General features: G+C 49.7%; 1 protein-coding gene across 1 annotated transcript in view; it reads left to right on the top strand.

The window, feature by feature from the left end:
* rims1b (regulating synaptic membrane exocytosis 1b) overlaps positions 1 to 22,228 on the top strand; it is a 55,080-nt gene that overhangs the window by 11,615 nt on the left and 21,237 nt on the right. Inside the window, exons 2-11 of the mRNA XM_084685959.1 lie at positions 2,827 to 3,040; positions 13,406 to 13,680; positions 14,416 to 15,335; positions 18,965 to 19,005; positions 19,524 to 19,634; positions 20,092 to 20,191; positions 20,460 to 20,583; positions 21,231 to 21,277; positions 21,538 to 21,653; positions 21,881 to 22,011. Of these exons, the coding sequence (XP_084542085.1) occupies positions 2,827 to 3,040; positions 13,406 to 13,680; positions 14,416 to 15,335; positions 18,965 to 19,005; positions 19,524 to 19,634; positions 20,092 to 20,191; positions 20,460 to 20,583; positions 21,231 to 21,277; positions 21,538 to 21,653; positions 21,881 to 22,011 (2,079 nt within the window). The remainder of the gene's footprint in view (positions 1 to 2,826; positions 3,041 to 13,405; positions 13,681 to 14,415; positions 15,336 to 18,964; positions 19,006 to 19,523; positions 19,635 to 20,091; positions 20,192 to 20,459; positions 20,584 to 21,230; positions 21,278 to 21,537; positions 21,654 to 21,880; positions 22,012 to 22,228) is intronic.

Here is a 22,228-nt window from a genome sequence, read left to right as displayed (position 1 = left end):
CGTGTCCTCTCTCACTAACGAAACCTATCCTCTCACTAACAAAAACAAGTCTCTCACAAACAGAAATGTCTCTCTAAAACAATATGTGGGCTCACACTACTTCATCTCTACAGATTGTGTCTTTTTTTTTTTTTTACTGTGTGTACCTATTAATATCCAAGCATCGTCAGTGGAAGATAATATTTTAGCCTTGTTTTCGTGTGAGAACTAGTTTGTCATGGAGAGGACTGGTTTGTTATTATAAAGCATCTACCCAATGTAGAGTTTCTCAAATCAAAAATTGTCAATGCCTTCTTATTTTTCAAAAAAGCATTGATTTTGGAAGGGATTTCAGCGCTCTTAACGGTTCTGCACTGATGGTCATTTCAGGTCATAGTTCTATAATTAAACATCAGCTGACAAACCTTAAAAAGCAACCTCAAAAGTGACCCAGCTCTTCAAGAACAGAACCATCTGCTTCTCTAACCCCCAATGACATTGGCGTGTTGTTGCCGTCGAAGGGTTTCCATGACGACAGGCCACGCACTCTCTGTTTTTGACAGCTGTTCCCATGGCGCCGGTGGTGGCTCTGGTGCTGGATTCCGATTGGTCTGACAGATCCCTTTAAAGGGTCAGAGGGCGCTGAGTGGCCCTGGTCATGACGTTGGTGCTACGTCTGTCTAATGTTGTTGCAACAATGTTACCATGGGTAACAACAGGACTGTTCAGCCTGCTCATAAAGTCACTAATGGGGATCAAAATAAGCAAATAAAATACTCTCTTCCTTTTTCAAACAAGGTAATTTGGTAGCATTAAGTCTAGCAAGTTCTTAGGTCTGCCGTCAAATTGATTGGTGAGATCATGTTGACAGTAAATTAAGTAAATTAATTCAATGCTAGCTTTTCATCAAGGACGTGAGAGAGTGCAGGTTATTTTAAAACCTGTTGTTCGGAGGTCCTCAATTTGCTACCTCGCCTTCAAACTTCCTTTTCCTGTAACACTTAAAAAAATAGCACTGCATATTCCCAAAACTTCAACAAACTTGAATTTGGAAAAAGGGTTCAGAATCACGAAGAGGTTGTTTCGGCTTCCACGTCGTCCTTCAGTATACAGCTAACCGGGCACAGCTTACGTCACCTGGGCGTCGTTGTCACTGCTCGGCCCTCCCGCCAAGTGTCACCTGACCATCCAAGACGCTGGCCACGTTCCTGCCGCCTTGTTCCAGCTCTGCAGACCGACAGTCTGCTCTCTGAAAGAGGGGAGGGAAGGAGCTGGTCAAGGTGTAGTGTCTGTATCTGCTACGCTTCTGTCACGGTCTTTACAGCTGGAATCGGGAGGATGATCTGCGGTGGTTCTATGAAATGTTTGCGACGTTTATTTTTTGGAGACCTAGGAAATGCCACAGCTGGTGTTTTGACGAGAGGGAGGTTTTCTATTCTGTACCTGCGGTTCTGTCAAGACCTTTCCATAACGTCCTTCAGGGGTTTAACAGCAAGTTTGTTTCACAATGTTTTCCTTGAGAATCAATTCAATTCCAATGTCTCTTCAGTGACTTCAGTGACAGAACCAGACCTTTGGACATGTCCCTAGGTGGGGTTTTTCAGAGGACAGACAAACACCATCTTCTGGGCACATGCTGGCACTAAGAAGACATCATGGCGGATAATCGTTATTTGTTTGACTGTTGCTACGAACCTGGACACTTGGGAACATTCAAATGTCCATATGTTCAACCTGTTTTTCATCCTGGTATCGTTGACTACCGACAGGAACAATACGGGGTTGTTTACAGGAAAAGGTGACTCGACTCGACTCGTCTGAGAGTGTCTCACCTAGATCTCAATGTCCATTGACATTATACAGTTTCTGTAAAACGCTTCTTTGCTTTGGGTGTTTTGTGTTGCTGTGTAAGACAGTAGAGTTCCAGTATGTGTTGGTGGTCCTAGTCTTGGATCGGTAGATCGTAAAATGTGATCTTTCCTTGAATATCTTCACTGAAGACAAACCCTCAGATTTCACAGGATAACCTTTCTTCACAGGCAACGTGTGAATGAAGCTATTGAGTTTCTCTACTTGCGTCTTTTTCACTCCTTCTCTCTCTCTCTCTCTCTCTGTCTGTCTCTCTCTCTCTCTCTCTCTCTCTCTCTCTCCTTCCCTCCCTCCATCTCTCACTCTGCTCTGGTAATTAAAGCCTCTGTCTGGCTCTTTTAAATGAGCGACATGCTATGCTAATGGTGTATTCCTTTGACAATACAACAGGGACTACTTCGCTAGGCCTGGATTTTCACACGCCTTGATTTGCAATTCACAAATGGGTTAGTTTCATTCCGGGAAAGGCAAGGAGAGGGGAAAGGGCTGTGTGGTGAAGGTGAGGGCTACAGAACAGAGGGATGTTTGCTATGGCAAAAGTTTTGTTTAAGTTTAGATTTATTCCAAAACACCTTTTATGCAGCGTTTAATTGCCTTCCAGCTGTGAAAGTAAAATGAGGATGTCTCCGGTTCAAAGAAAGCCATCTGCATTTACAGGGAGACCGGGAAAAAAGGTGATATAAATGAAAAATATAGTACAAAAATGCACAGTCGATTCTCCATTATTCAGTTAACTGTCCAGCAATAATGTCTATAATTAGAAGTGAACATTTTGCCAACAAACAGCTAGGCAGCGAATAAAGCCCACTATAGTCACTGTCTGTATCTAACTGCAAACATTCTCTCTCCTTCTCTTTCCCCCTCTCTCCATCTCTCTCCCTCTCTCCATCTCTCTCCCTCTCTCTCCATCTCTCTCCCTCTCTCTCCCTCCCTCTCTCTCCATCTCTCTCCCTCTCTCTCCCTCTCCTGCTCCAACAGGACGCTGCACCAGCAGTTCGAGAGCTACAAACAGGAAGTGAGGCGCATCGGGGCGGACACCCGCCGCCAGCAGACCCAACACAAGGACGACGCCCCAACCTGCGGGATCTGCAGGAAGACCAAGTTTGCAGATGGCTGCGGTCACCTCTGCTCCTACTGCCAGACCAAATTCTGTGCCCGCTGCGGGGGGCGCGTCTCCCTGCGTTCCAACAACGTGAGAGACCCGTCTCCCCTTCTTTCCGCCCGTTCAAACTCCCTTTGTTCACCTCCCGCCCTCCCCGCATCACTTCCTGTCTGTCTTCCCTGTGTTTGTTGCGTCGTGTCGCTTTGATTTCTGTCGGGGGTGAATCAAAGCGTGCGAGAAGCATGCTCTTGCTTTCAGGTCCCCCGACAGTTTGTGGTTGCTCACGGTAACCACGTCAGGTCGGAATGGACGCGCATTTTGTCGTCACGTCCATCTCGTCATGTCTAAGTCTGCATACGCTGTGTCTGTCTAGTTTGAATCACGCAGTCACCCTCAGGACAGCACGCATCATATCCTGTCAGCTCGCTGACCTGTTTGGACAGGGTTCATTGATACTGACTCACACGCCACACAAACCCATGGCTTGTGAATGGTGCAGTATTCAGACCAGTCCAGTTCCCCAGTGCCAGAGGAAGTGCACAGTAGGATGCTGGGCCGGGTCCATACCCGCCGTGTGGACGGTTTATTTTAAGCTCCAGGCGAGTTCCACCCCCATCCCCCTCCGGGCTCCGGTCCAGCCCAAGAGAAAAGGCCCCCTGCTGGGTCTTACCTGACTGTGGGGCCCCTCGCCCTGGGCCTGCTGGTTCCCAATCTGTCCCAGATCCGCCGGGCCCAGCGGAGAGCAGATTCACACAGGGAAGGGAGGCAGGATCAGGCTATGGCCTTATGGGATAAGGAGAATGTGGATACCAGCACTGCAAGTGGTGCTGGAATATATTCAAGTATTTTCAATTCATTTTTTTACCTATCGGTTGTAATGCATTTTAATAGTCTGTAAACTCTGAAGCAGAGAATGACCACTTACTGGCCATTTATTATCTTTCTTTATTAGGCGTTCTTTTTTTTTGGACCTGGTTCTGAGTAGAGCCCGAATGAATCTGAATTTAAGTGAGCGTGGGAGGGAACGTGTGAATTGATTGGGTTTTATTATGCGTGCACATGTATGCATGTTTGTTCGGTTGAATGTGTGTGCGTGTGTGCTGGGTCTGCCAGCGTCGGTGCGTGTGCAAGTGTACGTGCGTGCGCGCGATTGTATGCATGTGTGTTCATTGACGATTATGCGCGTGAATGCCTGTGTGTACGTGTACGTGTGTGCGTGTGCGTGTGTGAGAGCAGCGAGGGTAGATGTGTTGTGACGGCTCGCTCCAGCTCCTTCCTGGCTCTCTGGCCCTCGTCCTGTTCTGAGCTCCAGCCAAGCAAAATAACAGCGTCGGGGAAAGTGTGAGCTTTGTTCGATTACATAAAAACTCCTCCTTTCCTATCTGCCCCGTTTTAGCACAACAAGTTAGCCTAGCGTCTGACAGCTTGTCAGCCCTTGGCTCTCTGCTAGCGTCTTCTATCAATTTCTTTCCTCGTTTGTTCACCGAAACACATTTATTTGTCTGGGACAATGCTTCGCGTAAGTTGTTTTGATATACCAAAACCACTTAGGTGCTGTCACTTTCGATAGATGAACCGAGGATTAATATTCCTCTCTCAGCCAGTTTTTCCACATTTCCTGACCGTTACATCCATGCAGTACCTTCCACTGCCCTCCAGAAGGCATTACAGGAACATGCTGATACAAACTAAATCTGTGCCAAACAGACATTTTTCAGTCATTTCATCTCCCCCCGGCCAGTCTTCCTAGTCATGTTTGAGATACCATGGCTGCTTGCTCTGTTAAACATGACTTCAGAGAGTGTTCATTCAGCGTTCATTCATAACCTCTGCCGTACGTGTCGCCATGCTGGATACGCTGGTCAGGGCGGGCGTGGTCTCGGCTGCTGGACCGTCATGTCGCTTCTGTCCTCCATTTCCTGTGTCGCACACCTAGCTGACACGCCGTTACTGTGTTGGCAATGATGTCACAGGCCATGCATGTATGATGTCCCTTGACGTTTGTGAGTTGTGCGTGTGCGTGTGTGTGTGTCTGTGTGTGCGTGCGTGCTGTAAAGGCAGATTGTGTAGAACTCAATTCAATTGTGTAGAACTGAATAGTCAAAAGAAGTGGTTTCAATACAATTTATTTAGTTTGAGCAATCACATATGATTTAACAAAGTACTTTGTGATCAGTCATTATGAAGGAGGTGCTAACCACAGATCGTTTGCAAGAGTGATAAAGGACAGTCATAAATACCTTAGCTTACCATTTGTTTAAACACAGCCTCAGTCTCTTATAAACACATACTTTGTAACTGTGTCAAAAAATGCCATTACAGTGCATGTGTGTGCGTGTGTGTGTGTGTGCATGCGTGTGCGTGTGTGTGTGTGTGTGCATGCGTGTGCGTGTGTGTGTGTTCCACAGCTGTTTCCTTTCACTTCCTCAAATCACTGGATAAGTGTGTTTTTGAAATACTTGGACTGTTTATTAACGATGGTTCACCCCATTCTCTCACTTTGCCTCTCTCCCTCTCTTTTTCAACCTTGACTCTCCCACCACCACCTTTGACATGCTTCACTTTCCGTCCCTTTATCTGTCTTCTTTTTCATCCCCTTCCTTCCCCTCTCTCTCTCTCTCTCTCTCTCTCTCTCTCTCTCTCTGTCTCTCATTCTCTCTCTCTTTTCTGCTATTCCCTAATCCTTGTTCCACACCTCCCTTCTTATATACCTCACTCACTTCCTTCCTTCCTTCCTTCCTCGGCCACTTCTCTCTCTCACTTCTCACTGCAACCTGGACTGCATGGCACCAGGAGGACAAAGTGGTTAGCATCTTTTCTGTGTTCTCTCTCTGTTCTGTGGGTATATACAGTATCACATGTGTTTCCTTTAAGTACAAACAACTGGCCATGTTCCAATCCCAAGTGTTACTTACTTCTCAACACCCTGGGTGGCTTTTAATCGACCTTGTCGAGAAATGAGATTGCGAAAAACCTAGACTGAATCCAGGTTCATTCATTCGGCTCATGCTTTTCGACAAAGGTCTTAAGTAAAGCGAGCAACCAGATTGGAACACAGCCGATGTATACATTCTCATGAGGATCAATGGTCTACCTGACCAGATGAGTCACTGTCAATTCATACTAGCTTCCTTTCTGAACTAGAAGATTCCTTATAGAATTCCCAAAGCAAACCTGTGAGGTTTATTTAAGGCACCCAGGGCCTATGTTGTCTTGAGTGGTAGTTTTTTTGAATAACGACTAATTCTGCGTCCATTGTCTGTCTTCTCCCTCTGCAAAGTATCTCATAGTGAAGGACAGGGTAAGGCCTGCTGGGTAATGGAGTTTCTGCATGGGTCACTTTTGTAGTTCTTTTTCAGTATTGCAGTTATTGTCACTACTGAGCTTAAACTGGACAGGGGGTAAAGGCATGCATGAGCCGTGCCTGGCTATGTAGTTAACCCCTTGACCTTTGAATTCCTGTCTGTATCCTCTTTCTGTTGCTGTGGGCATGGCTGTGCCTATCTGGGCTACTCTCAACATAAGTCCTGGGTTAGATAGTATCTTAAAATCCTTTCACAAAATCTTTTTCTGTGATTGATTGAGTTTGTCTGCCGCATCAGAACCAGTGGGATAGTCCCGCAAGGGTCATCAAAACCCATCTTGTGCCCTAGGCAGACTCAAGCAAACGATCAAAGAATTTCACATACTATCTGACACAGGTCAGGCAGGGAGTGTACGATAATGTGGTCAAAAACAGGGGGGATGTGGGGGGGGTTGAGTTTGGCACGCGGACGTCAGAAAGCACATTTGATCCTGAGGACCCTGGTATTGAATGCAGAGCGAATGCGCACTCATGCCCGTGCATGCTTAACCTGCCTGTGCTTGAGGCCAAACAAGAGCTTCCCAGGGGGCACAGGGAGACGGTAGAGAGTCCCCCCACACTCCAACATGCACACCCGCCACATTCCCAGCACACTTTTGGTTTGGCATTCCTCTGACCTGGAGTGGAGTGGGCGGGTGGAGTAGAAGGTGCACGTGTTTGGATTGGAACTGGGTCAACGACATGAGAGACTGAGACGGACGGCGAACGGCTTGGTTCCCTTCCTAGTTGCCCCGTGACCTCTCCTCTCTCCCTGTCACCACTTGCTACTGTTCACCTCTTCGGTAAAGCCAAACGTAGCGGCTATTCACACCGCTCCGCTCACTCGGTTCCTCGATAGAACGGTGTGTTTTTTTGTGTGCGTCCGAGTCCGTGTGTCTTTGTCTTTGTGTAACTGTGTCTGTGTGGGTTGGCTACAGTGTGTGTTTAGCTGGCAAGTCTCCACTCTGCGTGTGGTGCCTGCGACTCATTCTCTGACTCGAGATGAAATACACGTCAACAGCCAGTACATTAACCCCATGCACATCCCCTGTTAGGAGACCCTCTGTATTTGATTCCACTCGATTGGTTTTGAATGATTGCCATCTTCTGAGGTGAGTTGCAGCCGCTCAGTGGGGTTGGTTTTCATTGGAACAATGTCACAGATCTGGAAAAAAAAAAACAGACTACAACATTAGGGCGGGTGAAACAAGTAGCCTTCTGGGTTGCGCTCATTAGCGTTGCCCCAGCTAGCTTCTTCTTCGCCCTCAGTCATACACAGGAGCTTATGAATGGCTGTTCGTTTATGTGTTTTTTAACGTCAACTCCAGATGGCTGCTGGATGGAGAACAAACGCCGGCCAATCTGTCTCCCTTGTAGAGGGGCTGTGTGTACGACACACACGCGCTTGCACTCACACACACACACACATGCACACACACGTGCACACACACACACACACACTTCCAGCCAGAAACGCATACACGACATGCATACATGCATGCACATGCTTGTGGAAACATGGTGCATCAATTCTGAGGTAGACGCAAACATGTGCTAGCACTTTCTTTGTTTTACCACTTGCTTGAATGCACACACACACACACACACACATGCACACACACACATGCACACACACACACACATGCACACACACACACACACACTTCCTCCCCCACTGCATAGAGCCGACACAGCTCTTTTTACAGGAAGAGATACACTGCATAATCTCCCACATGTTCCTCAGCACTCGATGACTAACCCACTCCTCCCAGTCCACTCCTCTCTCTTTCTCCTCTTCCCACTGCTTTGATGTGGAAACAACCACTCTCTCTCTCGCTCTCTCTCTCTCTCTCTCTTTCTCTCTCTCTCTCTCTCTCTCTCTCTCCCCCTTCCACCCCTCCTCTCTTTTTCTTTCTCAATGTCTTGCTCTCCCCCTTTGCATCTGTCTCTCTCCATATCTATTTCTTTATCTCCAGCTCTCGGGCTCTTTCTCTCCCTCTCTCTCGCTTAAGCTCATCTTCTCAATTTCTTTTTGCCACCTCTGTCTTTTCCTATCTAGTTCTCTTCCTCTCTCTCTCTCTCTCTCTCTCTCTCTCTCTCTCTCTCTCTCTCTCTCTCTCTCTCTCTCTCTCGCTCTCTCTCTCTCTCTCTCTCTCTCTCTCTTTCTGTCTCTCTTTCTCTCTCTCTCTCTCTCTCTCTCTCTCTCTCTCTCTCTCTCTCTCTCTCTCTCCCTCTCTCACTCCCTCGCCCTCTCTCTCTCTCTCTAATGCATTTTCACTCACACCCTGAGCTGGTAGATTGGGCCTCCTGGCTTGCCATAAAACATTACAGTAAACCTTTATTGGAACCAACAGTATCAGCTCCAGAATCAATCTGGGTTTACAGTAAAAGCCTGTATGATCACTAAGGCACTGCATGAGGACAACTCACCACTACAGTACATCCCTATTCTAAAACAACATTTAGCCTCAGGGGTTAGAAAAGCAACACATAATATCCACAGCATAGGGATGCAGGAATATAGGGTTATAGGAGGGATATAGGAGGGATATAGGGTTATAGGAGGGATGCAGGAATATAGGGTTATAGGAGGGATGCAGGAATATAGGGTTATAGGAGGGATACAGGAGGGATGTAGGAGGGATATAGGAGGGATTTAGGAGTATAGGGATATAGGAGGGATGTAGGAGGGATATAGGAGGGATATAGGAGGGATATAGGAGTATAGGGATATAGGAGGGATGTAGGAGGGATATAGGAGGGATATAGGAGTATAGGGATATAGGAGGGATGTAGAAGGGATGTAGGAGGGATGTAGGAGTATAGGGATATAGGAGGGATATAGGAGTATAGGGATATAGGAGGGATGTAGGAGTATAGGGATATAGGAGGGATATAGGAGGGATATAGGAGGGATGTAGGAGGGATGTAGGAGTATAGGGAAATAGGAGGGATATAGGAGGGATATAGGAGGGATATAGGAGGGATATAGGAGGGATGTAGGAGGGATGTAGGAGTATAGGGATATAGGAGGGATATAGGAGGGATGTAGGAGTATAGGGAAATAGGAGGGATATAGGAGGGATATAGGAGGGATGTAGGAGGGATATAGGAGGGATATAGGAGAACCTCCAAAGACACGCCAACAGTCCGCTACTATGACAGAAAGAGAGTCTGTGGTATGATAGATGAAGCACCTGCGCTGATCCAGTCTGTCGCGGGTGTAGAGGGCCAGGTGTGCGGCTGTCATCGCTCTTCTCTAAGCAGGCGAGGCGGTGTGCTCGATATGGGCTGGGCTCGTCTGTCTGCCTGGCCCACAACAGTTGATCTATAACCTTATTAGGTGAAATGGGAGCATTATGTCGTTTGCGGCCTCCCCCCCCCTCCCTCCCCCTTTCAGGATTTACCATTCCCCGAACGACTTCAGTTTTCACTCCTCACCGCGACCAATACGTCAATCTGTCAGTGTTAGTGTGTGTGCTTGTGTTGTCGGGCGGGAAGTGTGCGTTAGGGGGAGTGTCTAAGACCCTTGCGCTCCATCCAACCACCCCGTTTACGGAACAAGCTGACACCCGCAGGACTCCAGACGAGCGGCAGATGTTCCCTCCTCCGCCGCCGTCATTGTCGGTGTGTGATCGCCCCCCTCCCATTCCAGATGGGGGTGGCGGAAAGAGGGTGAGGGGGTGAGAGGGGAGCAGAGGATGGTGAAGAAAAGAAATGTCAGTTGATGAATGACAGTGGCACGCCGTCTTCATTTGGGAGGTCGTCGTGTCGTGTCAGTTGAGGAAGTGGCCTCAAAACCAAGTTGTGGTATCCCCAACCCAATCTTGCTTTCTGTTGAACCATTTGTAGTATATGTTTGTGTGTTGCTGTCCTTTAATCCTTCTACATATACTGGATTTTGGTTTGCGGCTGTCTTTTGAGTTTTTTCCACTTACATTTTCTTTCGAAATGTTATTTCCTTCCTTTCCTTCCTCTCTCTCTCTTTCTCTTTCTCTTTCTCTCTCTCTCTCTCTCTCTCTCCCTTCCCCCTCTTTCTCTCTCTCTCTCTCTCTCTCTCTCTCTCTCTCTCTCTCTCTCTCTCTCTCTCTCTCTCTCTCTCTCTCTCTCTCTCTATATCTCTCCCTCCCTCTCTACCTTCCCCTCTCTTTCTCTCTCTCTCTCTCTCTCTCTCTCTCTCTCTCTCCCTCTCTCTCTCTCTCTCTCTCTCTCTCTCTCTCTCTCTCTCTCTCTCTCTCTCTCTCTCTCTCTCTCTCTCTCTCTCTCTCTCTCTCTCTCTCTCTCTCTCTCTCTCTCTCTCTCTCTCTCTCTCTCTCCCTGTTCACTGTGAGTTGGTTACCATGGAGCAGAGCATTCTGTCCTGCACAGTTAGGTTGGCACCGTTACTCGTTAGAAATGGCATTGCTCACACTCAAGCCAGACACACACACACACACACGTACGTGCACATTTGCAGACACACACTTTTCACCCACAGGCAAGTCGCCCACGCCAAGCAAAAAAGCTTTCATAAACAGTACATTCTCACACACACACACATGCACGCACTCTCTTGACACATAGCGCTCCACAGGATGCAGTGAGATGAACTTAAGGTGACATCAGAGTGGGTTGCTTCTAGGGAGATGAATCTGATTGGTTGTCTCAGTGGTGACACTACCATCACCCTCCGCACACACACATGAACATAGAGTGAATACACACATTGGTAAACACAGACACAGACTCAGTAAGAAACACATCCTCAAACAAACAGTACACGACATGTCTTGGTGCATACATGAAACGGTCTCAAACTTAACAGATGCACACAGGTTCATAGAGGCACTTACACACACACTTACAAACACACACACACAGACACACACAGGGCACACGCCACTAATATCTGTCACGCTATCCAGGAATGTATGGCTCAGGATTACTGTGTGTGTGCGTATGTGTGTGTGTGTGTGTGTGTGTAGGCGTATTATGTGTGTGTGTTGTTCATCCACATAATACACTCAGGTTTTAGTGGCCTACATTATTGTATTGTTGCGAGCTTTCCCCTCTGCGTTGGCTGCAGAGCCTGTGACACATGGAGGCGTGCTTTGACGAACCCAGAAATAGTTTGGCTTCAGATGGTGTTCGGTTTTCAGATTGGGTGGATAGTATCTTGTGTGCGTGCTACTGGAATTGTTCTTATTCAAGGATTAACCCCTCGTATTTAAATTGCGCCTCTTACTCTGCAATGGGAAATACTTAATCTGTGTTTGTGTTTTGAGATCCTCAACCCACCATCAGTTGTATTCATCATTGAACCCATCTATTTTAGTTGTGCAATTCCCTAAACGTACCTCGGTTATAATAGACCGTCCACCTTACATTGATGTCCCGCACAGTGCACTCTGAGAGATTGCTAATCACTAAACTGGTTAATTCTGTCTTCATTTGAAGCAGCTTGAGGAGGATGAACAGGGGGGGGGGGGGGGGGGGGTGGACTAGCCTAAGAGGTCGCTAGTATTGGTATGGGGGGCTTGTATTGTTGGTTGATGATGAGTTGAATAATGGTGAAGAGCTGAAAGGATTATCAGCGTTCGCTAATCTGTTGCCCTGCCTGCTCCAGTCTCCGGGAGCGAGTGAGAGCAAGGAAGGAGGTTATAATACTGAGTGAACGAGAGTGTGTCGCGGGCGCCTGCCCGACAGCTGTGGGCCGAGCGCGCAGCTGATTTACTTTAGATTAGTCTGGATTGGAGCCAACTGGGATTCAATCAGGCCAACGATGCGCCTGCGCGTAAACTAACCGCTATTATCACTTGATGCCCAACCGACCTACCGGCCGGCATTCAAAGAGCATTGTGTCTTTGGTGCTTTTCCTAGGGTTGTGTTTTTTTAATGATTTAAAGGGACACAAATACTGGGAATATACGTGACATATCTGACCTAGTTTGGATTTATTTTGTAGATAAACGTGGCATCATATTCCAAAGGGGACTATTACTGCTTTTGCGCGTGGAAGAGGGAGGTGACATTCAGTAGCCATGGCTACATGTGAGTAATGCTTGCAAGTGATTGATAGTCAGTTTGTTGGACACTCAGAGCTGACTTCAATGCGTCTAATGTCAAGACAGCACGGGGCATTTTTATATCCCAAAAGTCGTGCCAGGACTAAGATGTGGCCTCAACGACTTTTACCTTATTAGGCTATTCAGAAGAAAGACATAACTTAGACAACTGACTGCTTTGTCCATAATCAGACAAGTTAACTTTTCCCTTATTGGATAGGTATGTCCTGTATATGATCAACAGTGAAAGTTTATGAGTTGTGCTAATAATCCTATCGGCACCACTTATTTTTTCAGACCATAATTGTATTTTGTATTGCACAGTCGAAGCCAGCGGAAGGACACAGCATCTGAAGTAGTTAAATAGCCGACCTTTTTGGAAATAACAGTTAAAATTAAACAACACCTGTGCTGATTTGCACCAGCAACAGTCTGTTAAGTTCAAGAAAGTCCAGCTGTTGTCTGCAGGCATCAAAGGCCTTTTGTAAAACAGTTACCTACTAGGCCTTGGCTTCCATGGATAGTGAATACAAAGTGAGATACTGCTGTGTTGCATAGGGTATCTTCCATCCTCTATCTGTCTGCCAGAGGGCTTCAATATTTAATCAGCAGTGAGCTGAGGGGGAGGGGGGAGAAGGAGGGAGGGAGGGGGATAGCCTTGCAAGGTATTTTAGGAAACCTCTGTCATTGGCCCCATACAGTAGATGGATGAGCTTTCACCGTCGCTCCGCAAGTCGGCGGGAGAAGGTCTTAAAAAGGAAAGAACAGAAGGTGTTGTTGTCTGCGTTTCGGTTATCTATCCTGAATACATCTCCACCTCTGTGTTTGCAACTGCCCCTGTGCTTAGCTTCACTCGTGTGTGCGATCAAGTTGAAATGTAGACAAAAGCTCATTCTGTTCCGGAGACCATGGCAGATTAAAAGAAGGCCGTGCACAATTGCTTTCCTCTACACACACTGTGACTGTGTCTGAGTCTTTGTGTTTGTCTCTGTCTAAAACTGCCATATTAAGGAGCCGAGTCTCTGTGAAGCATCCAGTAACGTCCTCTCTCCCTCCCCCACCCTCTAGGTTATGTGGGTATGCAACCTGTGCCGTAAGCAACAGGAGATCCTCACCAAATCAGGAGAATGGTTTTCAGAGCCGGGGGCGCGGCCAGTGAGCCTGGGCTCCGCCCTCAACGACCCAGCCGTGGGCGGTGATTCGCTGCGGGACAGGAAGCTCCTCCGCTCCAGGTCCCAGGCCCCGCCCACCAGCGCGAGCACAGGACACCCGGACGGAACGCAGCCGCCAGCCGGTGTGGCGGGGGTCACCGGGAGGGGAACGGACACCATGCCGGCATCACGGTCTCGGAGTGAACCGCCGAGAGACAAGTATGACACACGCTCACACACATAGACACACAGAGATTATAATCTCGTAGCCTTTGGCACACTGCAAAAACGGAGTCATGCATTGGTCTCACTCACACATGAACACATCTTTCTTTTTTTTTCTGACAGGAACTCAAATCTGTTCTGGTGGAAAAATCCATTTGGGGATATGGGTTGCACAGTTGCTAGATTTTTTTTGATCCCCTATTGTGAAGAAAGAGTAGTGTTGCCTGTGTCCTAATTGTTTAGCTCGAGCTGGGAAGCTAGTTGGGTCACAAGTGTTAGACTAGCGATGTTTTTAATGTACTTTGGAGTCTTATGGGTGAGCCAGCTCTGGACACTAGCACCGATTGAGAAGACATGGTGCCACAAGCAGAGTTTGTTACCGCAAAAGTGGATATTCCTTTCTATCCCTCCACCTGCAGTTTGTCGAGATGTCTTGACCTTTTGTTCCGTGCTTTTATTTCCGTCTGAGTACATATGGTGTGTCAGACTAAAATAAGTGTATCCAGGAGTGGTCAACATTAGCACCAGACACACCTGCATGCTCAAGGTTATACTTAGTCTGCTGGCGCAGTGTTGTGTGTGCGAATCATTTTATAATGCAAGGAGTTCATTTAGCCAACGCTTTTTTCCCCTCTTTGCAATACGACAGCGTGATGCTACGTCGAATGTTCATCAAGGTTGTCCATCTCCCCCTCTCCCCAGGAAACGGCCCGTGTCCCTGCATGAGCAGAACGGCAAGACGGCGGGCGTGGGGCGTGGTGGCGGCCGGAGGCTCCAGGGAAAGCTGCCGTCCCAGTCGTCCCAGGACGACCGCCCCGGACCCGGGGAGAGGCGGGACGGCCGGCGCCTGGAGAAGGTCCGCTCTCAGGACTACCAAGACGGGGAGGAGGAGGAGCCGGGCTCCCGGGGCCACGCCCAGATGGACCCGCACCGGCGACGCCAGGAGGAGGAGGAGCGCGAGCGCCGGCGGCGGGAGGAGGAGTTCCAGACGCGTTACCGCAGCGACCCCAACTTGGCGCGCTACCCCGTCAAGCCGCAGAAGGAGGAGCAGGAGATGCGCATGCACGCCAGGGTGTCCAAGGTGCGCCACGAGCGCCGCCACAGCGACAACGCCATCAACGAGGTGGGGCTGGAGGGGGGAGGGGGAGGAGGGGGGGGGGACGTGCCTGAGAACCGCCTCGGTAGGCGAGGGGTGGGCGGCGGCGGCGGGGGCGGGGCGGGCGACACCGACCGCAAGGCCCTGCTGGAGAACCACCGCGCCTACTCGATGGATAGGACCGTGGGGGGCGGCGGCGGCGGAGGGAGGCCTCAGCCGGCCGGCGGCCCGCGAACGGGGCCCCATCCCGGGGTTCCCGCGCCCGCGGACTGGGGGCCCAACAAACTGGAGCCGAGCCCAGCGAGAAGGGAGAAAGGAGGCGGGGGCGGCGACGGCCTGCTGAGAAAAGACTCCCAGAGCTCGGACCAATCGGAGTCGCTGCGCCCGCCCCCTCCCCGGCCCTATAAGAGCAAACGGGGCGTGAACAAGCGTCAGATGTCCATCAGCAGCTCCGAGGAGGAGGGCGGCTCCACGCCAGAGTACACCAGCTGCGAGGACGTGGACATGGAGAGCGTCAGCGAGAAAGGTCAGTAGGCGGGGGCCGCTCAACAGCTGGATGCCACAGCCCTGGCCGGGCTTACCCCACAGGTCGCCGGAAAGCTGTCACTCTGTCGTGTGTGTGTGTGTGCGTGCGTGTGTGTCCTGTCGTAGATCTCGGCCTCTCAGATCATCGCTGTACGGTTTGCCGCCAGCCGTGGCGCTTGTATCCCAGCTTTCCTCATCGTTCCCTCACGCACTCTCTGCCTCGCTGGCCACTCACGCTTCTTGCACATGACCTCATGTCCTCTCATAGACACGTCACCTCACGTAGCTCTTGTTTTTTGTGTAACTTCCTGTCTCTTGCAGCTAGCTCATGTGCAAGTGATAGCCCTACTTAGTCTTACCTCCTTAAAATAGTTTCCTTTTTTTTTTTCTTTTTTTTTTTTTGAGCATATCTGTGATGTGAATCCATACATATGTCCATACATATGTAAAAAGCTCTAAACTGTCGACATGAAATAGCCATCCATCCTGGAACACTGCCATGCGACCATGCCATCTTTTTCCTTTGGCTTCGACCATTCCTTCCGCGTCCAACAAATGTGTTTGAATAAACACATCTCGATGTCCCTGTCATTGATGTGACATATTATCTATGTCTTCTGTTTGGCCATCCGCTTCGAAACAGGAAATCACATTTCAGCCCTGTTACCATGCCTGCACTCCTGACACGACTAAACCACGTCACTCCAGGGACTTCTCTCCCTCATATTTTCCAAACTTCCTGTGATTTAGGACAGACGATTTTCAGATTTAGGTCAACAAGCGAGCTCGCTCTTTTTATGTAACGCTCCACCGTCAAGCAACCAAGACTGTCTGGCTGCACCAGCCGTGATGTTGGACCTTGACGAGGTCCCATCTCTCATAGCTTAGTGCTGCATATTCACGTTTGCCTCCTCTTCAGCTCGCAAAGCCAGCTTAAAAAAAAACTCTAAAATAATCTAAAGTAAGATTATGTCATATACAAAAGAGAAAGATAAATGTAATGGTATGTCCTATCATATATCTTAAGAAGATATAAAAAACCAAGTCGGCCTATGGGGGCAAATCCTACTATGGTCATGTGGTTGGCTGTTAGTCTTTGCCTCACTGAAGCAGGCTACGTAGCTAAGATGGCAGCGTTGCGCCAACGCCACAGTCAAGGGGTTCATTTCGTGGACCTATCTGCTCATCTCGATCCCCAGTAACCGCATCGACCCCCCCCCCCCCCCCCCTCCCTCGACACCCCCCCCCCATCCCAAACTAGATGTTTTAATCCAGATTAACAGTTACACCCGGGTGGCCATCGAGTGCAGGGGTTGGATTATTAGCTGTCTTGAATTATCGAATGGGGCGGGAGCCACGGGATTCCCCCTCTGAAATTCCCACTCTGGTTGGCTGGAGTGCAGTGACGGGAGTCAAGCTCTACTCGTATGTCTGTAGAGATCTTAAATAGCCTGTACATTTGTCACTAATGTGAACATGGGCTGAATGGATTGATGTTTCTGGTTCTACCTATAGTCCACTCAAATCTATGACACAGTTTGGAATGAGATATTGCTAATTGTTTGGGGAAATTGTTTAGTTGTTGACTGCATGTGCAGTCTAAAACCGGCACTGTGCGATATGTTTTTAAAAGGCTTCAAGCACTCTGAATTGACGGCGTAACAGCGTTCAGTGGGGTGTGCACAGTACTACACACTTGACATGCTGTTTAGTGGACCTGCACCACACTTTTACTGATGCAATCAAGTCGGTCAAATGAGATTGTAAAACTTTTACGTCGTGCTGTATAATATTCCGTTGGGTGGCTGGCAGTTTGAATACTCCAGGCGTATTGGAGAAACAGACCAGCTGTTTTTAAGAGCCTAAGGGAAAAGCTTTATGAAATGAGGGCTCTATTTAAAGACACTGTTGACGCGATTTACCTGCTGAGTATATTTACAGTAATAGGAAGCTGAGGATTCCATTTCCGGCAATGTTATTGGTCGGTTTCCTGAAGTGTTGAGGGGATGAAGAGGAGACTGCTGATAGGAAGTGATGGGGGAAATTTGACCTGCATTTAAGTGTCGATGTCAGTACTTAACAGTGTGTGAGTGGGATAAGTTGTGTGTGTGTGTGTTTTAAGAAGTAATTGATGCCCATTAACAAACTGTATCCCAGTTTACAGTAAAGTGATTGATTTCCTTACCATGGCCCCAACCATTTCCCTCTTCCTAATCCGTTATACAACATGGACAGTGTGTGTGTTCGCCGCCCATCTCTCTGACCAGGAGTGCTCTGAGGTCACTAAGGGTCAGGGTAAAGCTGGACCTGTGTCAGCCTATCTCAATGACCTGCTTCATTCTAGTTATGTAGAGTGGCTCTCTGTCGCATCACAGAGAAACACCTTTCCCCAAAAAAGACAAACAAACATAAAGACTAACCATGGGATTTTGTGTTGGTGTTTACGGCATCATAGGAGTAGGCTACTTTTGGATTAGTTAGAGTAGTTATGAGAGTATACATTCTAAATTTAGGATTCATACTGTTTAGATAGTGGCAGCAAAATCTGCTGTGGTCAGGGAATGTGATCGAGTTTGTGATCATTAGCGTTACATGCACTTAAGACATCCTTTGATGTTACTTTAGGAACAAGAACTACCGATATTATGTTATCTTCTCTTGTGTGTGTGAGTGTGTGTGTGAGTGTGTGTGTGCTAAAAACTGAACTCAGCATTTTAGCAAAGTGGCTATTCAGCAGATGTTCCCTCAAGCGTTCTGAGAGCTTTAGAAGTTGTGTTGTATGATTCTACCTCCCCATCCGACAGCTAACACTCACAGAGTCACAAACATGCCGTCGTCCGTAGACAACCAAGCAACCTGGTAATGTCAACGGCTGTTACCGCAAAGTCTCATTTTACTCTGGGAGTCGGCACAGAATGTGTTCTCAAAAGGCTTGGCTTCATAGTCACCGTTGGGCAGTGACTTCCCGTCGCCCTCCTCAGAAGTGCCCTCATTCTGTTTTCAGGATGTGACATCTCTCCGCCGAACCAGGAAATAGCCCTCGCATGTGTGTCTGTAGCCTCCAACTCTTCCAGCTCGTCCCAGACAGCCTTCAGATCCGCGGCCATGGTTGTCTGCCAGCCCCCTGGAGCGCTCCCAAACCCAGCCCTCGCCACCCTTTCCTGGGGAAGCTTCGAGCTCCCAGATAGAAAGCCGTGATATCACTCTGCTGTCGTCCCCCTCTGAGGACGCGAGGGGCATTGGAGGCTGTGCCGGGCACGGACGCGGCCCGTCTGCTCGTGGTTAGCGCTCTGGGAAGGGTGGCGCTCTGAGGCGGGTCTGATGTGTGTCCAGTCCTGGTCTTTGCCACCATCTGTCGGTGTTAACGAGAGCTGGATCACTCCGCGTGTGTGTGTGTCTGTGTGTGTGTGTGTGTGTTGACAGTCCCTGGTCTTTTCTTTCTCACGGGTGCTGCACTGAGCTGAATTCTACTGTTGTTTTTCTAACTTTTTTCCTCACTGTGTATGTCTTTTCTTCCTCTCTCTCTCTCTCTCTCTCTCTCTCTCTCTCTCTCTCTCTCTCTCTCTCTCTCTCTCTCTCTCTCTCTCTCTCTCTCTCTCTCTCTCTCTCTCTCTCTCTGTCTCTCTGTAGGTGACTGGGACTGCTACCCACTTGATCCTGCAGTGTGGCATGTAAGTTTCCAGACAATGCGACAGATTGGTCCTCACCACGCTGGAGCCGTCACGCCCATGTCACACACATGCAGGCATACTGTGGAATAACAGATTACCGTCTAGCGTCTAACAGATTACGGCCTGGCCTGTGTGAATAGAACAATTTGTTCTGAACTGTTGTGGGTCTCACACCCATCCTGCCCTGTTTTTGTCCCTGCCACACCCTCCTTACCTCCCTTCACCTCTACACCCCCCCCCTCTTTCACCCATGTCTCTCTTCCCCATCCTCCCTAACACCTACCGTCCCCTTTCGCTCTGTCTGATGGGATTAAATCACTATCCTTCCATCTCTCTCTATGTGCCCCTCTCTCTCTCTCTCTCTCTCTGCCTCTCTCTCTCTATCTGCCTCTCTCTCTCTCTCCCCATTTCTCCCCCCTCCCCTCCTTTTGCTCTCATCCTTTATTGCTCTCTGCCCCCATCTCTCTCCCCCTCCCCACCTTTCCTCCCTCTGCCTCTCCCTCCCTCCTTCCGTGCAGCATCCAGTTACGTGGCAGCCCTCCAAGGAGGGCGATCATCTTATCGGCCGCATCACCCTGAGCAAGAGGTCGGCCATGCCCAGAGAGGCTGGCTCCTTACTGGGGCTGAAGGTGAGGTGGGGGGAGGGGGGAGGGAGGGAGGGAGGGAGGGAGGGAGGGAGGGAGGGGGGAGGGGGGAGGGAGGGAGATGTGTTACTTGATCTGAGACCAATTACACCACAACACCCCCACACATCTTCCAGGTAGGGAGGTGCCACTCTGAGTCTGATCCCAATTAAAAGTGTCGCTCCCTGGCCTGACAGTGCCCTGGCACGACCCCTGGAGGTAGAGGGTTCTGATCAGATGGTTGATACCAGAGGTATGCAGGGGGGAGGTGGGCAGAGGAAGGGCCAGGGAGGGGGAGGGGGTGACCTGACACTCATAAAGGGAAACCATCATGTGGACTTCACTGTCCTTCGGGACCCCTGTAGCAAAGCATTAGCGGACGTGGTCAGGTTATAGCTACCACTTAGTGATGGACTGCTGTTCCTCATTATGCTTTGTCCTGTGTGTGTGTGTGTGTGTTTAGGTGGTGGGAGGGAAGATGACAGAGACAGGAAGACTCGGGGCCTTCATCACCAAAGTAAAGAAGGGAAGCCTGGCGGACGTGGTGGGACACCTTCGAGCAGGTAGGCAGCCCGGACCTGCTGAATCTAACCAATCACAGGCCAATCCCTGGGTAGCAACTGGTGACCCACTATTTATGACTATTCGTGATTGGCTACGGACAGTTTTTACATGTATTTGGATAAAGGCCACTGCTAAATGAATAAAATGTGAATGAATACCAATGTAAATACGATAATACATGACGGGTGACTGGGCGCAGGTTGTTATCTAATCAGAGGTTGATGACCTGTAGTTCAGAGCTGAATCAGCCGCAATTTGGTTTCCCAGGTGACGAAGTCCTGCAGTGGAACGGGAAGTCATTACCGGGGGCGACCAAGAAGGAAGTGTACAACATCATCCTGGAGTCCAAGGCGGAGCCTCAGGTGGAAATAGTCGTCTCTAGACCCATAGGGTGAGCCGTCGCTTTAAACACAACACGATTGGTCGTTCTGTTTTCTGCTAGGTGCTATTTGACTTTCACTTTCAATGAGTTGATTTCTTGGCCACTTCTGATTTGTCTCCTTCTTCCCCACAAAAAAGATCAATCCATCGCATAATATCCCAAAACTTCTTGAGAAAGGTCTATAGAGCCTACCAGTAAGTCGTGAGCTAATCACTGTCCTGAGGCCCCGCCCCTTTCCCCCCCAACCCCTCTGACTGTCAAGAGGCCCCGCCCCTTTCCCCCCCAACCCCTCTGACTGTCAAGAGGCCCCGCCCCTTTCCCCCCCAACCCCTCTGACTGTCCAGAGGCCCCGCCCCTTTCCCCCCCAACCCCTCCGACTTGTTGAGAAACCCATCTCTTAGGCCTCCAAGTCTTTCTCCTCTTTACCCCTAGAACCGGATACCCTGTGTGTTATATATTGCGTATTCCTTGAACATCCTTGTTGGCCTTGTATCCTTCTGATGCCTGTATCCAAGCCAGTGTTTTGTGCCCTCTCTGTGTGCGTGTGGGTTTTGTATTCCGAGAATGCACAATGACTACTGAATGCTTCGATCACTTGTCCTACTGCTCAAGCTAACAAGCTAACAAGCTGACCAAACCCTTCTCTCCTCCTTTAGAGACATACCGAGAATCCCGGAAACGTCCCATCCTCCTTTAGAATCAAGTAAGCAGCCGCCACTGGTTTCCTCCCTCAAAAAAAAAACCCTGCTCTCACGGTCAGCTTCCTATTAGAAACCCCTCCCTCCCCTCCTCCCTCCCTCCCTCCCTCCCTCCCTCCCTCCCTCCCTCCCTCCCTCCCTCCCTCCCTCCCTCCCTCCCTCCCTCCCTCCCTCCCTCCCTCCCTCCCCTCCCCTCCCCTCCCCTCCCCTCCCTCCCTCCCTCCCGTGTGTGTGTTGACCCCCTGGTGGTTCTCTCCCCTCCCAGCGGGCTCCAGCTCGTTCGAGTCCCAGAAGATGGATCGCCCCTCCATCTCCGTCATGTCGCCCACTAGCCCGGGCACCCTCCGAGCCCTGCCCCTCGTGCTGCCAGGCCAGCTCTCCGTGAGTGACCCGCTGGGGGGGTGGTGGGGGGGAGAGGGATGGAGGGAGAGAGGGAGGGAGGAGGGGAGGGGAGGGAGGGAGGGAGGTAAAGCAGGGGGATGGAGGGGGGAGGGAGGGGTCGGAAATGGAGAGAGAGACGTGTCCTCCAGGACAGACGATTTGACCCTGCTTTTTCGCCCCCCCCCCCCGTCCTCCGTCCTCCGTCCCCCCCCCCCCCCCGTCCTCAGGTCAAGCTGTGGTACGACAAAGTGGGCCACCAGCTCATCGTCAACGTCCTCCAAGCCATAGACCTGCCCCCCCGGCTCGACGGACGCCCCAGGAACCCCTACGTCAAGATGTACTTCCTGCCTGACCGAAGGTAGGCGGAGCCTCCAGCGTCACCGTCACTCCTCCCTGTACGGAGCTGACTTCCTGACTCGCACACGAGGGCGCACACACGACTCACAGGGTGTCCGGGTTAACCTGGGGGATGAACATAGTATGTCATCTGTTCCAGCTTTGTATCTCGTTTGAGAAGCACCAGAGTAAAGACACTGTGTATCATCTTTGAAGTTTATAAAGAATAAATCGCTCGT

Source organism: Hypomesus nipponensis, chromosome 21, assembly GCF_054491055.1.
Source record: "Hypomesus nipponensis isolate SF chromosome 21, ASM5449105v1, whole genome shotgun sequence".
Classification (NCBI taxonomy): domain Eukaryota; kingdom Metazoa; phylum Chordata; class Actinopteri; order Osmeriformes; family Osmeridae; genus Hypomesus; species Hypomesus nipponensis.
The sequence above is the reverse complement of the archived record's forward strand: the minus strand, read 5'-3'. Positions and strand labels throughout refer to the sequence as shown.